General features: G+C 44.3%; 1 protein-coding gene across 3 annotated transcripts in view; it reads left to right on the top strand.

Moving 5' to 3' along the window:
• The window catches only part of SORBS3 (sorbin and SH3 domain containing 3), a 90,338-nt gene that overhangs the window by 7,053 nt on the left and 62,948 nt on the right, over positions 1-20,337 (top strand). For all 3 annotated transcript variants that reach the window (XM_087706130.1, XM_087706128.1, XM_087706129.1), the window contains exon 2: positions 20,135-20,243. In XM_087706130.1, coding sequence (XP_087562256.1) covers positions 20,199-20,243 — 45 coding nt within the window. In that variant the 5' untranslated portion in view covers positions 20,135-20,198. The remainder of the gene's footprint in view (positions 1-20,134; positions 20,244-20,337) is intronic.

Below are 20,337 nucleotides of genomic sequence, written 5' to 3'. Positions count from 1 at the left end.
TCATTACATCATGGCAAAAAACATAGTGAATGCATCAAATCATTTTCTTTATTTTTCCAGGCTCTTCTTTGGCTTAAAAGTAACTGAAAAAGTTGTCAGGTCTTCATTCACTTCTGCTAAGTTAGATTTTCTCAGCTTCAGAGATTTGGGTATGACAGCCAATTTACAGTCATCTGTGAATTTTGAATCTCTAAGGAAAAGTTGTGTGAATAGGTAAAATAAATAAATACATTGCAGCAATCCATTGGTCTGGTATCCTGTATCACACTTGCAGGTGAAGATTCTGTTGGGACGCGTTGCTTTTTATTTGGTTTATAAATGATATATAGTGTCTTGGGTGCTGTGCGCCTTGCCATCTTGTAATAGCATCTCCAGATCAGATTCCAAGCAGGTGGCTACCCTTGCCCCTTCTCTTCTCCTTCCTTCCCTTCTTTTCCCTTCCCTTCCCCTTCTCCTTCCTCTTCCTTGCCTTTTCCCCTTCTCCTTCCTCTTCCCTTTCACCTTCCCTCCCCTTTCTCTTCCCTTCTCTCCCCTTGCCTTCCTTTCCTTTCCCCTTCCCCTTCCCCTTCCCCCCTCCACTTGCCTTTTTCCCTTCCCCTTCCTCTTACCTTTCACCTTCCCCTCCCTTTCTCTTCCCTTCCCTCCCATTGCCTTCTTTTCTTTTCCCCTTCCCCTTCCCCCTTCCTCCTTTTCTTCAGCTTACTTACCCTTGGCCCATTTTCCCTCACTGACCTGCCTTTCTATTACATGTGTTCACTCCAGGGCATTGAAATGTTTGCATGTTGGCACACGTGGGCATTTAAGATCCTCAGATGCTATTCATTAAATAAAGAACAAGGGCATATCTAAAAACTGCGTTCTTGGTTCTTCTGGCAGGTTCCAAAGGAGGAAAGCAAGCACCCTAGTTCACTCTTGTCGACTGTGGGTTATTATACCAAGGCCAGCTCTCATGTTACCGGTGCTAATTAATACCATCCCTTTTACTACCTGCCTTGTGGAAAAGACGCATGAAGCCCTAAGGCCAGGAAAAACACTCCTGAACAAGGCCACGAAGCTTTCCCAGCAGTAGAGAACTACCCTACTTAAAATTTGGAGTTTGCTTTTCCTTCCTCTACAATTAGCTTTTGAAATTACCAGCTGATGACATCCACTCCTCTGCAACCCTAGTTCAGAATTTCCAGGAAAGCTCTCACTGTCTACATGCTGTTGAATTACAGTTTGCAGTATTTCTCTCCATGGTCCATGCTGGCTGGGGATGCTGGGTGCTGTAGTCTGGCAGTACAAGGAGGGAGTGGCTGTGAGATTCTTCATTCTTGTTCTTAGATGCATTAAAATGCAACCACCTTGCCAAGAAAGTGTGTCGTTATGAATCATGAATTATACTTCTTTGGAACCAACTTGGTTGTTTTTCTCCTGCCTGTCATGAGAGTAAAGGAAATACTGCTCGAACTTTTACGAGCTGAAAATCTTCCCCCATTGTTCACTATAGATCAGTGGGGAAATCTAATTTTTTTTACTACTGGTTCTGTGGCTTGGTGGGCGTGGCTTGGCGAGGTCACGTGACTGGGTAGGCATGGCTATGTAATCATGTAACTGGGGGATCAAAAGAGAGAAATTCTTTTCACGACCTAAGCCTAAGACTGAAAATCAGGCTTGTCAGATGTAACATCTTTTCTATCCTGCTCTACGGAGTAGAGAGTTGGTCTCGGACAGAAAGCCACTGGAAGGGACTAGAAGCATTTGAAATGTGGATTTACAGGAGGCTTTTATGTATAAGCTGGGTTGACAAAATCAGAAATGAGGAGGGGATAAGCCACCGGGGAAAGCCAAGGGAAATAATCAAAACCATAAAAAAGCAAAAGTTAGAATATTTTGGATGTGTGATGCGACACCCGGAAAAATACGGTTGTCAGCGTTCCAAATAGCATCCAAAATAAAATAATAATCCGAGGCAAGAGGTTCCTCAAAATTTATTAAGAGAGCCATGTTGGCACATCTGGAAAAACCCGAATCTGAAAGCTTCCAGTTTTCCCCACCCAGTTGAAAGTTCAAGATCCTGCCCCAACACCCACAAGTTCATCACCTGGTCCAATCTTCCACTGCCATGAAAACAGATTCCTCCCATCCAGATCCAGCCAGGTGCAGAGACAAAGATGACCTTGGCTTGCTAAGAAGAATGTTGTTATGGCTACATATCACCCAACTTCATATAATCCCCCCTCCCATTTTCCCACAGTAGAAAATGTGGCAGGCCTGAAGTCCAAAAAGAAAAGATGGCTTGCAGGCATGACAACAGCATCCTTCCCTTAATCCTCCAGAGAAAGATTGAAGGCAAAGGAGGTCCAGGCAGAAGAAGAACATAATGGCTTCAAAATCTAAGGGACCGGTTTGGACAAAACTCAGCAGCACTGAGTTGAGGGATAGGGCACAAGAAGAAGTCAATTGTCTAGCGCTTGAGATTCTATGGAAGCAATGCCCTAAGTACTTTCCTGAGAAAATTCATGAGAAACCTTGATAGAAACTTATTAATCCTAATGAGTTTGCTAACTTTGGGTAGGGTGAAGTGCAGTTCACAAAAATTGAAAGGCTATGAATGTTTAACCTGTTCAAACAACGCACACGTTGTTTTGGAAGACCAGCAGAGAGATCTGTTTGGGAATGATTACCAGTTTGGAAGTAGAATCAGAGATCCATCCACTGCCCTAGAATATTGTTCTCTGGTCAGACCATGCTCTGTCCACATGGATCAGTTAATTGGTACCTGGTCTTCCAAGCTGCATAGGAAATCCATTCTAAACCAAGGATGTACACTCTGAGGTTTCTGATCCCTTTCAAAAACTGTCACTAAGTTGTAATTTTAAAGGAACAGAAGAAAAAACAACATTAAGTACATGAGGACTACTCAAGTGTCATACTAAACCAAAATTACTTTATATCTAAACATAGCAACACCTCTTGTTTCACATCTCTTCTAATAATCTTTGGTTGAAAGAGTTGATATATCAGAGTTGCTTAGATGGGTGGCATATGATAGGTAAGTAGGTATATAGGTATATATGTTTTTGTTGATTTTCACCGGTGTAGGTATGCTAGGTGTAGGTATACAACAAAACCAACATACATACATACATACATACATACATACATACATACATACATACATATGCTGGTCTTAGGGAGGTCTTATTTTCAGGGGAGGTTTTATTTTAGCACATGTGCTCAAAAGCCCAATTGGGCTTATTATCCAGGGAGTCTTATTTTCGGGAAAACAGGATGGCTGGCTAGCTAGCTAGCTAGCTAGCTAGCTAGCTAGAGACAGTCAGACAGACAGACAGACAGACAGACAGACAGACAGACAGACAGACAGACAGACAGACATATTCTATCCCCTAGAGTTGGAGCCAACTAAGAGGAAACCTTTATTTTTAATGAAAATATTAAGCATTACTGTGCTTAATATACCTTAAATAGAATATTAAGAACTGTGGTGACACAATGGTTGGAATGCAGTATTGCAGGCTAATTCTGCTGACTTCTGGCTGCTAGCAGTTTGGCAGTTCGATTCTGACCTGCTTAAGGTTGACTCAGCCTTCTATCCTTCCAAGGGGGGTAAAATGAGTTTGGGGAACAATATGCTGACTCTGTAAACCGCTTAGAGAAGGCTGTAAAGCCCTGTGAAGTGGTGTATAAGTCTAAAGGCTATAGCTGTTACAGTACAGCAGTTATTCTGTTTAAATAGCACGTAACAATGTAAAATTTGCCTGCTTTTAATTCAATCCAAACTTTTCCATGAAGAGTGACCATTTCATCTTCACCAGGTAACCAACAGTCTAGAAGATGATACTAAACATGTGAAGACAGGACAAGTTGTCCTAACAAAAGAAATTGCAGTTCCTGGATTCTATTACATTTTGCCCCCCAAATTTACTGTTTCACTTATACTGAATATTTTCTTTTGGATTATGGCCACAGGAATTGCACAGGACAAGTGTAGGCACTTCATTTCCATAACGTTTAAGATTTCTCTGATAAAGAAAAAGAGCAAAGTTGTATGGAAATGCAAACACAGCCTACCTTTGTTCATAGCAGTAATTGTCTTCTACGCAGTAAACATTATGTGATTTCAAGGATGAAGATTTTATAACAGCTTTTTGCACATGCATGTGTATACATTTATCAACACACAAATGCATACAATCAAAGTATTTTCAGAATAGAATAAAAAAAAATAGAATTGGAACAGTGAAATTCAAATATTTTTACTACCGGTTCTGTAGGCATGGTTTGGTGGACGTGGCGTGGCTTGGTGAGTATGGTAAGGGAAGGATACTGCAAAATCCCCATTTCCTCCCAATCAGCTGGGACTCTGGAGGCAGAGAATAGATGGAATGGGGCCAGCCAGAGGTGGTATTTACTGATTCTCCGAACTACTGAAAATTTCCGCTACCAATGAATACTACCTCTGAATTTGGGGGGGACTTTGGAGGTCTTCTAGCCCAATTCCCTGCTTAAGCAAATGACCCTAGACCATTTCAAACAAATGGCTGTTCACCCTCTTCTTAGAAACTTCCAGTGATGGAGCACTCACAACTTCTGGAGGCAAGCTGTTCCACTGGTTAATTGTTCTCACTGTCAGGAAATTTCTTCTTAATTCCAGGTTGGTTCTCTCAATTAATTTCTATCCTTTCCATCTGACCATGATTTAGTCTGTGTATGTTTATTAGAGCAGGTCTCTCTTTTTCAGAAGTACAGTAAATAGTTCAGGACAGTCTTCCCCAATTAGGAGCCCTCTCTGCATGTTAGACTTCAAATCTCAGGTAAGAGAGAAGGTTATTTTGCTCTTATAAAATAAATGCTCACAAATAACAATAGCAATAGCACTTAGACTTATATATTGCTTTAGAGTATATAAGCTTTAAAGTCCTCTCTAAGCGGTTTACAGAGTCAGCCTATTGACCCCAACAATCTAGGTCCTCATTTTACCCACCTCAGAAGGATGGAAGGCTGAGTCAACCTTGAGCTTGGTGAGAATCGAACCTCCGGCTGTAGGCAGAGTTAGCCTGCAATGCTGCATTCTAATCACCAGGAAGGAAGGAAGGAAGGAAGGAAGGAAGGAAGGAAGGAAGGAAGGAAGGCAGGCAGGCAGGCAGGCAGGCAGGCAGGCAGGCAGGCAGGCAGGCAATAGCACTTAGACTTATATACCGCTTCATAGTGCTTTACAGCCCCCTCTAAGCGGTTTACAGAGTCAGCCTCTTGTCCCTAACAATCTTGGTCCTCATTTTACCCACCTTGGAAGGATGGAAGGCTGAGTCAACCTTGAGCCTGGTGAGGATTGAAATTGTTCAAGCTGTTTTAACTTCAGCTGAGGCATTTTCGCCTCATAAAGTTATAAACATCTCCACCCATTTGGGTATCAGATTTTCAGAATTTCATCCAAGAATTTTTGTGGAAAGAAGTTAGGTGCAGCAGGAGGGAAAGATGGACCAGATAGCATTGTAAAAAGAGGAAGGCTGGAAAAGTTGGAAAAAAGACGGGTGCCAGAAAGCACTGGGGGGAACAAAACTTCACCACCAACTGATGTTTATCAGCTAGTACAATGTTTCTCAACTGAACACGTGCTCCACATATCTTTGCCAAGGGTGAGAAACACATCCTTGGAAAATACATGTGGCCTCTCCTTTAAAAAAAAAATGAGGTAGCTTTATAGAGAGAAAAATTGAATTTAGAAAGGGGATTAAGTTGTGTAGTTTACGTGTTGTTTTTCTGCATGAAATTTCCTTCTTCAGAAGATATTATTGACTGTTGCAGAGAAAATGGGGATCCCAAACTCAATCTAGAAAGAGTGCAGAGAAAAACAACAAAGATGATAAGGGATCTGGAGGCTGAACCATAAGATGAACAGTTAAGGCAGGGGTCCCCAAACCTGGCCATTAAAGACTTGTGGACTTCAACTTCCAGAATGGAGAGATTGCAAAGGAAGGGATTACAAGAGAGTAAAATATGCTGGCTGGAGAATTCTGGGAGTTGAAGTCCACAAATCCTTAAGTGGGCAAGTTTGAAGACCTCTGAGTTAAGGTAACTAGGTATGCTTACTCTAACAAAGAAAAGGACTAAGGGCGATAGTCTTTCAGTACTTGAAGGGCTATCACAGAGAAGAAGGGGATTGACTTGTTCTCCAAAGCACCTGAGGGAAGGACAAGAATGGGTGCAAGATAATTAGAGATCCAATCTGGAACTAAGGAGAAATTTTCTGACAGTGAGGACAATTAATCAAGGAGTGGGTTGCTGCCGGCGTTGCTGCTAGTTTGCTTTGCATGCATGTGCACACCACCCGAACATTGCTCATGCATGCGCAGTTCAATGTAAACCATTAAAATCTAATAAAAAGCTTGCTGATGATGGCAGCAGAGACCAGGGAATGGTTCAGGGGCGTGGCCAGCCTAGGTTGCTGCCAGTTCTGCGACCGAGGCCAAAATACCACTACTGGTTTGCCTGAACCTGTGCGAACCAGTAGCAACCCACCTCTGAATTAATCAGTGGAAAGACTGACCTCCAAAAGTTCTGGGTGCTCCATCACTGGAGGTTTTGAAGAAGAGACCGGACAGCTGTTTGCCTAGTATGTTATAGGGCAGTGATGGTGAACCTTTTTGGCAATGAGTGCCGAAAAGGGAGCATGGACACAGCATCGAGTGCCAAAAAGGGAGCATTTTGTGCACGCTCATTTGGGCCGTGGCAAGGAATAATAGCTGCCCAGTGGGCATGCGCGCACCAGAAAATAAACTTCTGGTTTGTGGCACACACATGCACCCCAGCCAGCAAGTCTTCTAGTTACTGCTGTGCATGCACACATGCACAAAGGCCAGCTGATTGTTATGTATGCATGGACGCCAAAAACCCAGAAGAGGAACGGGCAACGCTGCACGTGCTAGGCAACATGGCTCTGCTACTCCGGGCACGCATGTCATAGGTTTGCCATCACAGATATAGCGTCTCTTGCTTGAGCAGGGGGTTGAACTAGAAGACCTCCAAGGTCCCTTCCCATTCTATTATTCTGTATTCTGTTTTTCTTTTTTGCTCCATATAGGAAGTGATAACTTCTGTGAAAAGGTACTTTAAGATGGGGAAATGGCAGTGGTAGGAAGAAAGATGAAAATAATATTTAATGATGCTCCATATGCTTTATTTCTAGATTAAAAGAGAACCGTCTCAGACATCTAGTTGGCTTTTTCTGGCACCCCCCACCCCTTCAAATTCACTATGCATTTAAATTCTAATTTTCTTCTTGTAGAGGTATCACATTTCTTCTATATTTTTATGAACGTTTATACATTTACTACTACTAATAACATTTTTAATTCTGCCAAAGGATCAGGTTTGAGGCATCTTAGAAAATAACATACTTACTGTGTTTTAACTTTTGAGTCCTATAAAAGCTGGTTTTGTGACATATTTGCTAGCATTTCAAAGCTTCCTTTTGTGCTGTACCTGATTGACAGGCCTCTTTACCTCTGGATTTCACATAAATTGAGCCCTTATTTTGTTCTGTTGAACTCTTTTTCTAATAACAGCTTTGCTGGCACCAGGGGGGAAAGTCTTCATTTGGTCTTTGAGTAATTCTAGGACCCAGCAAACAACATGTCCACGCTCTCCAATCTAATTGGGAAGAACAAAGTATTATATTCTATTTTGGGTCATGTTATAAGAAAAATGTTATGTTTTGAGGATAATTGTGTTTAAATACATGTCGTGCTTGGTGATACTCTTTGTAAAACTGTTCAGCTGGGTTCATGCATTATTCTATGCCACAATGCGATTGGTTTGGTTTTGCCCAAGAACAGGGGTGTCAAATTCAATTTCATTGAGGGCTGCATCAAAGTTGTGTTTGACCTGGAGGAGCCAGGGTGGGCGTGGCCAGGGTGGGTGTGGCCAGCTTGACGTCAATCGTGTCAGGGCGCCTGTGGTGGGCCAATCGTTCTACTAGCAAAAACGGGCTACCAAGCTTCATTTTCAGCTGTAACAGCCTCCTACAAACCTCTGCTAATGAAAACGGAGCTTGGGGGAGCTGCGGGCAGCCCTCGTGAGCTCCGTTTTCAGCTGCAACAGCTTCCTGCAACCCTCTGCCAGTAAAAATGGAGCTTGGGGGAGCTGCGGGCAGCCCTCGTGAGCTCCGTTTTCAACTGTGACAGCCTCCTGCAACCCTCTGCCAGTGAAAACAGAGCTTGGGTGAGCTGCAGGCAGCCTTCATGAGCTCCGTTTTCAACTGTTACGGCCTCCTGTAACCCTCTGCCAGTGAAAACGGAGTTTGGAAGAGCCGCATGCGGCCCTCCCAAGCTCTGTTTTTCACTGGCAGAGGCACTGCGGGCTAGTCCATCACTGTTTCCAGGGCAGCCCAGCAGGCCAGATCTAAGCACCACATGGGCCGGATATGGTCCCTAGGCCTTGAGGTTAACACTCCTGCCTAGAATATCGTGCCATACAGGTGGACCTCAACTTAATGACCCTTCTGATGATCTTACTTTGAGATGATTTACAACCCAGAATTGGAATCAAGATAGGTTCCTCCTTTGCTCATGTGACTGAATTTTGGGCATTTGGCAACTGGGCTACAATTATTTAAAGCCATTTATCCCATAGTCATTTGACTTCATTTTATGACAGCTTTGCCAAAAATTTGAATTTACTTATGGTTTTTTGGAAAATCACTCCCATAGAAAACCATTGGTTGACTTAACAACCATTGTGTTCACTTAATGACCGCTGCAAAAAAAGATGATAAAATGTGACAGTTCCCATTTTACAACTGTCCCAACTTACAACGGTAATGGGGAGGCTCCAATATATTGTAATTGTCAGTCAATCACTTACAGTTTAGTATGAGATCTATTGTGGCTTAGGCAAGAATTAAGCCATAAATTAAATGCAGACAAATTCTGGCAACATTTCTGTTAACGTCACGCTATTATAAAGTGGTTTGTTTGATATTGATTTCAGCATTGTGTGCCTACACAATTGGGACTTACTCACAAAGCCTAGTTAAAGAAACCATGGCTTCATGCAGTGTGTAAACCCAGTTCCATGTGAGACACTTTTATATAGACGACAAAGAGAGAGAGAAATCAAAGATAGACGGATGGATGGATGGATGGATGGATGGATGGACAGACAGATAGTTAGCTATGTTAGATGATAGACAGACAGACAGAAAATAGATATAGATAGAAAGATAGGTAGGTAGATAGGTAGATTGATAGATGATAGATGATAGATAGATGATAGATAGATAGATAGATAGATAGATAGATAGATAGATAGATAGATAGATAGATAGATAATGATAGGTAGGTAGGTAGGTATGATGGATAATAGAAAGATAAAAAGATAGATATAGACAACAAAGATATAGAATATAGATGGATGGATAGGATAGATAGGACAGATATAGATATAGAAAATAGACGACAAAGAGAGAGTAGGTAGGTAGAAATAAAGATAGACAACAGATAAAAAGAGAGATATGAAAGATAGATGACAGTCTATGCCGATGACTTAGTATTTGTTTTAGAGAACCCATTAGAATCCAGCTTGAAATTAATTCAAAAATTAGAAGAATATGGCGAAGTGGCAGGACTAAAGATCAATAAAGACAAAACAAAAATGATAACCAAGAACATGACAAAAAAGCAAGAAGAGGAACTGGCAACCAGATTGCAAATAACTAAGGAAGTGCACTACTTGTGGATCTGGGTGTCGGCAAAATGTTCCACAATTAAAGACGATAATCATAATAAATTAGTGATACAAATAAAAGATTTAGAAAATTGGCAAAATATCCAGTTATCATGGGACGTATAGCAACAATTAGAGCCGAGGTGGTGCAGTGGTTAGGGTGCAGTACTGCAGACCACTTCAGCTGACTGTTATCTGCAGTTCAGCGGTTCTAATCTCACCGGCTCAAGGTTGACTCAGCCTTCCATCCTTCCAAGGTGGGTGAAATGAGGACCCAGACTGTGGGGGCGATATGCTGACTCTGTAAACCGCTTAGAGAGGGCTGAAAGCCCTATGAAGCGGTATATAAGTCTAACTGCTATTGCTACTGCTAACAATTAAAATGAATATCTTACCAAGAATCCTATTCCTGTTGCAAGCCGCACCTATTAATCCAGGTAAAAAATTATTTCAAGAATTAAATAAAATAACTGCTAGGTTCATTTGGCAGGGACGAAAACCGAGGATTAAACTAAAGTCAATGCAAGACAGCAAGGAGAGGGGAGGCTTAGCATTACCAAATTGGGATTTATATGCATCAGCAGTAACAATAACATTGGTGAAGGACTGGATAGAGCTAAAGAATAAAAGAATTTTGACCTTAGAAGGCCATGCAGGCTGCCATACATTCCTATGGGATGATAAAAATAAAACGCACAAATACTTTCAAAATCATTTAATCAGTAGAGCGTTATTGCAAAAATGGCTCAAAATAAAAAAAATCCACTATGTGAAAATCCCAAATTTGCTATCACCGACAGAAAGGACTCACCCAAATTTTACAGATTGGAACAAAATCCTAAGATACAGAGACTTAATTGATAGACAGGGAAATTTAAAAACAATTGAAGAATTGGCAGATCAGAACATGAAAGTTGACTGGCTAACTTACCTCCAAATCAAAACTAAATACAATAAAGATGACATTGAAACAGAACCACACAAATTGGATAAAATTATTCAAAGCCCAGATAGAAAGATGATAGGGAGAATATATAAATTCCTCCTGAAGTATAAAATGGAAGAGGAAATTGTGAAAGAACAAATGATAAAATGGGCACAGAACTTTGGCTATAATATTGAATTAGACAAATGGAAAAAAAATGGGGAATAAATTTAAAAATGACACTATCAGTTGCATGCAAGGAAAACCAGTACAAAATGTTTTACAGATGGCACCTGGCACCAACAAGGTTAGCTAAAATTTTAACAAATACCTCCCCAAAATGCTGGAAATGCAAATCAATACATGGTGAACCTGTGAGGAGGCAAAATTTTTTGGAAAAGGATCAAAAATTGGCTGGAGGCAATAACAGGGGTTAAAATAGAATGGAAATCTGAAGGTTTTTTTATTAGGAATTATGTCGGTGAAATACAAAAAAGAAATCCAGTATTTAATACTACATATAATTACGGCAGCAAGGATTGCCTTTGCCTAGAAATGGAAAAACAAATTAATCCCAAGCGAAGATGAAATAATAAGAAAGATTATGGACTGTGCCGAAATGGATAAACTAACTAATTTAATCCAGGGAAAGGAAGAATCAGAATTCTACCAGATATTGGATAATGGTATAGTTGGATGGAGGAAAGAAACAAAAATCAATGAAAGAATATAACAAAACTCAAAAATAATAGTTATGAGTAAAATAAGAGGGTTAAGAATGGTAAAATCCAAATGAAATACAATAGAAGGGGAAATAATATAAGGTGAGCGGTATCGCTTGATGATTACTATTATAAACAACAGGAAGTTCCTGTTCATACTGTATTGTATAAATGTGGTGTAAGTCTAACTTTTGTGTGGGTGTATTTTACATGTTTGTCAATAAAAATATTTATTAAAAAAAGAAATAAAGATAGACAACAGATAAAAAGAGAGATATGAAAGATAGATGACAGATCGATTGATGAGATTCTATAAACTCATAGGTGTAAGCATTTACATTTTGGTGAGAATACTCCTGATTGAACGAAAGCAGCACTGTCCAACTTTGGCAACTTTAACACTTGTGAACTTCAACTCCCAGAATTCTGGAAGTGGAGGGCCACAGGTCTTAAAGTTTAAAGTCTTTAAAAGATGTTGAGACTCTAGAAAGAGTGCAGAGAAGATGATTAGAGGACTGGAGGGCAAAACATATGATAAATGGTTGCAGGAACAGGGCATGGCTAGTCTAGTGAAGAGAAGGACCAGGGGAGATATGATAGCAGTCTTCCAATATTTGAGAGGCTGCCACAGTGAGGAGGGAGTCAAGCTATTCTCCAAAGCACATGAGAAGGAATAATGGATGGAAACTGAGCAAGGAGAGATTCAACATAGAAATAAGGAGGAATTTTCTGACAATGAAAACAACCAACCCATGGAACAGAAGTTGCCTTTAGAACAGTGTTTCTCAACCTTGGCAACTTGAAGATGTCTGGACTGCATTCGCTGGCTGGGGAATTCTGGGAGTTGAAGTCCAGACATCTTCAAGTTGCCAAGGTTGAGAAACACTGCTTTAGAAGTTGTGGGAGCTTCATCAATGGAGGCTTTCAAGAAGAGACTGGACTGCCATCTGGCAGATATAGTACAGGATCTCCTGCTTGGGTGCAGGTTGGACTAGATGACCTACAAGGTCCCTTCCAATTCTGTTAATCTGTTAAAAGTTGCCAAGGTTGGACACCCCTGAGCTAAAGAGTAGGACTCCAGACTGCTTGTTTCAGTTATAGCAAATTGTTTGATGAAAGGGCTTGCTCACAGTCCATATTGACACTCGCATTTCCTGGGACTTTTTCTGAGTATTACATGAGTTGTCAACAGGGCTAGGAATAAGAGCCAGCCCTTGTTTGGGTCTCCCACCAGTAGAGTCTACCAGGGCAAAGTTGACTTCTGCCAACCCCAAATCAGATTGATCTCTACCTTGTGTTGGAATTGCAGAAACCAGACAACTCATCACAATAGAAGTAAACTGAGTGTCAAATGTACAGTGTGTAAAAACCTAATCTGTGAGGGGGCCTTGATCTTCTCTGACTTTGGTAGTTTTCTTGCAGATGTCTCATTACCCAAACTAGGTAACATCATCAGTGCTTCTGATCACTGATCACTGGTGATGTTACCTAGTTTTTAGTAATGAAACGTCTTCAAGAAAACAGCCAAGCTCAGAGAGCACCAAGGACCTTTCATTTCAACCCTGAGCTACAAATATTCTCCTTTATTGGAACTCGCTCTGTGTTTTAGTCTGCAGTTTCACAAAGATAAGCTTTTTCCAGATGCAGAAATGTTGAGTTACCTTGAATTATTTTCTTTTAAATGCAGAGTTCTGCTGTATATCGCCTAGGCAGTGTACGTGCTACATTTCTAGCAAATCTGGCATTTAGTTGTGTTCTTCAGCTTTTGGGAAATCTTGACTGGATTATTTTAATTTTGAAGCATTTATTTGCAACTGTAGGTTTTGGCAAAATTCATATAAAGTTGCAGCACATGGGTGTGATTTAAAAGAGGAATAGAGTGATTAATTCTTATGGACGACCTCCAATAGATTCTCAAAACCCAGAATATTTTCTGATTTATAATGGTCAGGGCCCTACATACTTAGCAATTTTAATTTTTTGTTGTTTTCCAAATGGCATTGGAGCAATTTTAAAGGGGCCTTTGATCCACAGCTGAAAGGGGGGGAGGGGAAAGAGTACATGTAGGGTCCATGAGCTATTGTATGCTGTTTTATAAATAAATAAATGTTAAACAAAGAACAAAGAAACAGCAAAGGCTTAATTGTTATGAAGCTCCAAATTAGTCACTGAGCACTCCATCAATTGAGGTTTTTAAGAAGAGACTAGACAGTAACTTATCTGAGATGGTATAAGTTCTCCTTCTTGGGGGCTGGACTAGAAGACCTCCAAGGTCCCTTCCAGCTTCTATTTCATTCCATTCCACTCCATTTTTTGTGAGGGCGGGGTTTCAGGAGGCCAAAAATGCTGTATTCAATGTACAAGACGCATCCATATTTTCACCCTTTTTTGGGGGGGGGTGCGTCTTATACTCTGAAAAAAACAAACCTTACTTGGTTTTCTTCTCTCCTGGATAGTTTCAGCCTGTAGCTGGTGCTGTGTCTGGGATTTCTCAGTCCCACTTGGAAGTGCTGCAGATTGAACCTGTTAGGTTAAAATAGAATAGAGCTGGAAGGGACCTTGGAGGTCTTCGAGTCCAGCCCCCTGCTCAAGCAGGAGAACCTATACCCAGGATGGGCAAACCTATGGCACACGTGCCGCAGGTGGCACACAGAGCCCTCTCTGTGGGCATGTGAGCTGTCGCCCCTGTTCAGCTCCACCGCGCATACGTGCGCATCTCCCACCGACAGCTGATTTTTGGGTCTGCCATGCATGCATGAGAGGTGGGGCGCATGTGGGAGATGCATGTGCATGCATGGGGTATGCACAGGGGGCTCATGCACATGCACTGGGGTGAAGTGTATGCGGGAGGCATACACGCATGTGCAGGGGATGGGGACATACAGAGGGGGGTTGCAAGTGCATTGCATTATGGGCCCGTGAAGATGCTTTTGGCACTCAGCAAAAAAAAAGTTAGCCATCACTGACCTATAACATCTCAGACAAGGGACTGTCCAGTCTCTTCCTAAAAACCTCCATTTCAGCATTCCAAATATCCCCCAGAATTAAATCAGAGTCCAAGGCAAAGCGTTGCTCTAAGTTCCAATTTATTAAGAGAGACATGTTGGCACATCTGTGGGAAACCCGAATCTGAAAGCTTCCTGGGTTTTCCACCAAGTTGAAAGTTCATGATCTTGCCCCCACACCCACAAGTCCATCACATGGTCTTCCATTGCCACACTGGCATTTCCACCCATCCACTTCCGGTCAGGTGCAGAGGTGCAGAGGCAAAGGATGACCTTGGGCTTCTTGAAAGGCATGTTTTATTTTGACAACCACCCATTCTACATTTCTACTCCTTACTATTCCCCCTCCCAATTACCCCACTAATGAAACAGCATAGTAGAAAGAGTGTGTGGCAGGCCAAAGATCCTAAAAGGAATATGACTGCAGGCCTGACGCTCCAGTGATGGAGCGCCCACAATTTCTGGTGGCAAGTTGTTCCACTGGTTAATTGTCTTCACTGTTAAGCAGTTTCTCCTTAATTCCAGGCTGCTTCTCTCTTTGACTAATTTCCAACCATTGTTTCTTGTCCTGCCCTCTGGTGCTTTGGAGAATAATTTAACTCCTTTTTCTTTTTGGCAGCCTCTCAAATACAGAAATACTGCTATCATGTCACCCCTAATTCTTCTTTTCTTTAGACTAGCCAGACCCAAAACCTGCAGCTGTTCTTCATATGTTTTAGTCTCCAGGGCTTTGATCATCTTAGTTGCTCTTCTCTGAACTTTTTCCAAGGTCTCAACATTTTTTTTGTAGTACGCTGACCAGAATTGGTCACGGTATTCTAGGAATTCCAACACAGCAGCCACCAAGCTACAACAACCTAAGAGCCGAGGTGGCTCAGTGGTTAGAGTGTAGTACTGCAGGCTACTTCAGCTGACTGCTAGCTGCAGTTCAGCAGTTCAAATCTCACCAGGCTCAAGGTTGACTCAGCCTTCCATCCTTCCGAGGTGGATCAAACGAGGACCCAGATTGTTGGAAGCAAGAGGCTGACTGTGTAAACCGCTTAGAGAGTGCTGTAAGAGCATTGTGAAGCAGTATATCAGTCTAAGTGCTATTGCTAAGTGCTATTGTAATCCATTCCGTCCCTCTGCTTCCACCCACGTCGTTAGCTCTCCGGGATGCCTGCCTCTCCCACTCGTAAACTTTGGCTTCCTCCTGTCACACCCGTGCGGATTCTCTTGACACCCTCACAAGAATTTGGGCATGCACTCCAGCAAACTGTAGCATCTTGTTTGAGGCTGAATTATTAATCTCGGATGATTTGCATAGTCACTGTTGCAACAAAAGTCAATCCCCACTTCCATCCTGGATGTGCTGGCAGACCGAACAAGGCAGTGACCTTGTTCTGGGCACGGGACTAATTGTAGAAAGGCAGCTTTGTTTGCCCAGTGCCCAGCAGTGTCAGAAACCGAGAATAGCCGAGATGCCCTGCTCCAGTAAGTCCCCGGATGAGAGGAGAAGCAAAGCTTTGCAAAGAATATAGTGTGTGCATCCTGGCTCTTCTTCCTGCAGCTCAAACCAGCCTTTATCTGAGACTTCTTCATTCATACTTGCCATCAGAGGTGAGATGGGTGGTGATAAGGAAACTGGGAATGGGTATGATTCCATCTTCATGCATACTGCATGTAGTGTATTTTTGGGAGTATAAGACGTACCGGAGTATAAGATGCACCAAGATTTTGAAGAAGTAAATTTAGAAAAAGAGTTTTTGCACTCTGCAGGCCTCCCAAACCTTCTGCACACCTCATTTTTTGTGAAAAATGGGGCATGCAGAGAGTTTGAGAGGCCTGCAAAGTGCTCCTGGGGGCGAAAATGAGCAAAAAATGGCCCATTTGTGAAAACGTCCCCATTTTTTGCCCAAAACAGGGCATGCATAGCTTTTAGGAGGCTTATAGAGTGCTCCTAGGGGTTGGGGGGCAGTGTGGATGTGGCCAGGGTGGGTGCATCCAGCTTGACATCATTCCTGTTGGGGGCACCTGTGGTGGCCCAAGCATTCTGCCAGCGAAGATGGGCTCCCGAGCTCTATTTTCGGCTGCCCGGGCCTCCTGCAACCCTCTGCTCCATTTTCACTGGCACAGGGTTGCAGGAGGCCATCACAGCCGGAAATGGACCTCAGGACCCCATTTATGCTGGCAGAGGCACCATGGGCTAGTTCTTTGCAATTTCCAGGGTGGCCCATGGATAAAGTGACCAGATTTTAAAATTGTTAAAGTGGGACACCATTGGTGGGGGAGGGAGGGTGGGGGGGAGGGAGGGGGTGGGGTGTTCTTGATTAAAAAATTTGCCACCTGGCGCTGCGGCTGAGGTGAAGCTGCCAAAGCTCCCGCTGGAACCCCCGCCCGTGGCAGCAGCAGTGCTGCCTCCCCCTCCGCTCGGAGCACCTGAGCTGGGCATCTCATTCCCCTTGCCGCCACTGCCTCCTCCTCCGCCGTGCTTTTGAGAAGCCATGCCTTAAAACACCGGGAGGGAGGATGATGGGACCAATGACAGGGACTGGAGCAGTCGGAGGGATCCGAGGAAAGGAAGGAATGTGAAACTCCACCGAAGAGGCGACAAACTGGAGAGCCAAAACTCTCAAACCTTTGAATCCTCTTGGACCCTCGTGCACCGGTCAAGAGGGAAGCACCGGGGAGGGGAGGCTGGGGATATTGGGGGTTCGGGGCTCGTGGGAAGGAAGCCGCCTCAGAGTTGATCCATCCAGGATCCTAGGACTTGCAGTCCGCAGCCGTGGAAAGTGGCGGAGCTGCATAAAACTGAGCGACAGAAGTGGATTCCCGCAAAATGTGGAGAAATCCCTCCGCAAAGCCTGCGGGGAAGGCAGTTCGCAAAGGCCACCAGGGAGGATTCCTGCCTTCCGATCAGGGCGCGGTGAGAGCGGCGCAGGGTTGCCCAGGTGGCGCAGCGAAGGCAGCGGATCGTGGGGGCTTCTGAGGCCATCGTGCTCGCGGGGACTGCCCAGCTCGCCGGCATTCAGACCCGGGCAGCCCCACAGAGACCCTCGCAGGTGGCTCCCAAGGGGCTCCGCAAGCTGGGCTGCAACCACCGTGCTTCTGGCCGGAAAGCGGCACCCACCCACCCGCGGTTGGAGGGGATCTGGGGGTGGGGATGGGGGGAGCGGAGCACCTGCAGCTGGCCTGGTGGTGCCTCCTGAGGGAGGTCGGGAGCCGAAGGGCTCCGGCACAGGCAGAAGGCTCCCTTCCTGAGGGCTGTGGTCGCCATTAATGCCCGCCGCCGGGTGGAAGCCATGGCGAGAATCTTCCTACTACATAAAACACCGCGAGCGCACCTTTCACCAAAGGACTGATTGGAACTGCATTACTCACTTCACCGTACAGATCCAGAGTCTTAATTTAGGGTGGAAGGCTCGTCCGCAATCTCGGTCACCCAGCTATAAGACAGTAATAGGGTGACGATCAGCAGAACGACCAACTCTGGCCAGCTCTCCCAATGGGGGGGCTACCAAGATTGTCCTGCGGCTAGTCCTGGAGAAAAGCGGAAGCTTTTGCTGCTCAATCAGGGAAGGGCACTTGGCATAACCAGTATCTCAAGGCCTTGCAGCAAAGAAAGAAAAAAAGAGCGGGGCAGAGAAACCACTGGAATCTGTAACTGTGCCTCCCATCCCCTCCAGAGCCCTGAATGAAACTAAGCCTTAATCGGATTGTGTAGAAGGGCCGTTCACTGGAATCTACTTACCGCCGGCTTCTACAAGGCCACAATTCTGCTTCTCGGAACCCCTCCCTATGCCCAGCACATCGCCTCCAAATGTAAGCACAGCAGCTGCCCTTCCAAGTTCCGGGCTACAAAGGTGGGGTTTAGCTGGCTGAATGTTTGGGCGGGTCCAATGGAGCTTGGGCTGCGGGAGAGGGCGGAGTATTTAAAGGCGCCGCCACTGTGTCAGGTTGCGAGAGTTCATGCGGAGTGCAGCAGCTCTTCTCTGCTGCAAAAATTGGTGTCGGACAGTATGAAACGAGACGCCCCGGCTCCTTTCACCATACAACCCGTAAATTGTCAGATACCGATTGATCTAACTAAATTTGCCGCCGGAGCTGCCACCACCCTCACTCCAGAAACACGGCGTCCACCCTTTAAAAGCGTCCATCTGGCTCTCCGATGAGGGGAAGGATCGTTCCGCTGTGCAACAGGGAAAAATGTCCTGTGCGCTTTGCTAATTACTTTATGTGTGCTTTGAAAAGAGGAGAGTGGGTGAAAAGCGGGACTTTTTTGAAACTCCACGGGAGGCAGGACAAATTATTAATAATTGGGACTATCCCGCCAAAAGCGGGAGGTCTGGTCACTTTACCCATGGACCAGATCTAAGAACCCCATGGGCCGGATCTGGGCCCCGTGCCTTGAGTTTGACACCCTTATTTTGAAGCTAACCAGGGTCTATGGATTTAACTCTCTCTTTGGATGACAAGCTGAGCTGTAAGCTAAGAGCTGGCTCTGCTCCCCGAATGCATTAAGCTAAACGAGGTTGGCTAATTTGTGTTTCATTATGTCATCTCCCCCCCCCCTTTGAAAGCACAGTTCAGGGAAGATTTTGACAAGGGTGACTAATGCGCAGGTTCCTTTAAGAACGCTAAGAGTGATGATTCATTACTGTGATATGCCGGAAAGTTGGCTAGCAACTGAAGAGTAATTACATGAAACACAGGAAGGGAGAAACTGTCCAGCTTTTGTGCTCCTTGAGTGTCAAAAAGCGAAAAAAAGAGCAGGGGTAGGATTCTTGGTTTCCTTTGATATTCTTGAGGACTAAGGGGCTGATATCACAGCAGCCTTCCAGGACTTGAGAGGCTGTCAGAGAAGAGGGTGTCAACCTATTCTCCGAAGTACCAAAGCAGGACAAAAAGTAACGGGTGGAAGAGATATTAAAGGGAGTTCCAACTTCAAAGTAAGAATAAATTTCCTGACAATGACAACAATTAATCAGTGATGGTGAACCTGTGGCACGCCTGCCCAAAGCCATGTCACCCGTTCCTTTTCCGGGTTTCAGGCGTGCATGCACGTGCGATGATCAGCTGGCCTTTGTGGGTGCAGCAGTGCCAGAAACTGGAAGAAGCTGGTCTTCCATTTTTCGGCATGAGCATGTGTGCCGACCAGCTGATCAGCACTTGCGCATGCCCAGCAGTAACTGGAAGGCTTGCTGGCCCACGTGCAGATGCGCCCCAGGGGTGGTATTTACTTACCTTTGCTGCCAGTTCACAAATGTGAACGCGCTCGCAGGCGCAGAGCATCAAAAATGGGACGTGATGACGTGCAGGCGGATGGGCGGAGTCTGCCACCACCGCTACCTGTTCGCTCGAATTCGTGCATACTGGCTGAATAGCACCACTGGTGCACACCAGAAACTGGAAGTTCATTTTCCCGTGAGTGCATGCTCCCTGGGCAGCTCCTGTTCCTGGTTGCATCCCAGACGAGCATGCGCACACATGCAAAGCATGCGCGTGAAGTGCTCCCTTTTCGGCACTTTTGTTTGCCATCCCTGGTATAGGATTTCCTGCTTGAGCTGATTGGAAGACCTTCAAGGTCCCTTCCAAGTCTGTTAGTCTATGTTCTATTTTGGCTAAGGGAACACATCCTCACATGCTCTGGTTTTCTGGTGGGAGGTCCTTTACAGCTAGGGAAGAGGATGTTCTGACTCAGGAGTTTCAGATAGGATGACCTCCTGATGCAGTTCAAAGCCCTTTCCGTACAACAGGTTTGTTCTCTGTTTACTCAGGTGTAAACAACTGATCAGCTGATCCTCCTGTCCAAGGTGGAAGTTTTGCACCAGACAAATTTTGATGGTGGTTGACAACTCCGGATCCGGGATGCTTCGTCGGCCAAATGTGAGTGTCTATGCTTCGCATTGCCATGGTGTTACTATTAGTGTTGATGTTGCATAATGCGTAGCGATTCTTTGAAACAACAGGAAATATTTTC

Source organism: Thamnophis sirtalis, unplaced genomic scaffold (assembly GCF_051295495.1).
Source record: "Thamnophis sirtalis isolate CommonGarterSnake01/CBP01778 unplaced genomic scaffold, rThaSir2_p1.2 scaffold_2, whole genome shotgun sequence".
NCBI classification, from domain to species: Eukaryota; Metazoa; Chordata; class Lepidosauria; order Squamata; family Natricidae; genus Thamnophis; species Thamnophis sirtalis.
Note: the sequence above shows the minus strand (reverse complement) of the source record. Positions and strands in the feature narration are given on the sequence as shown.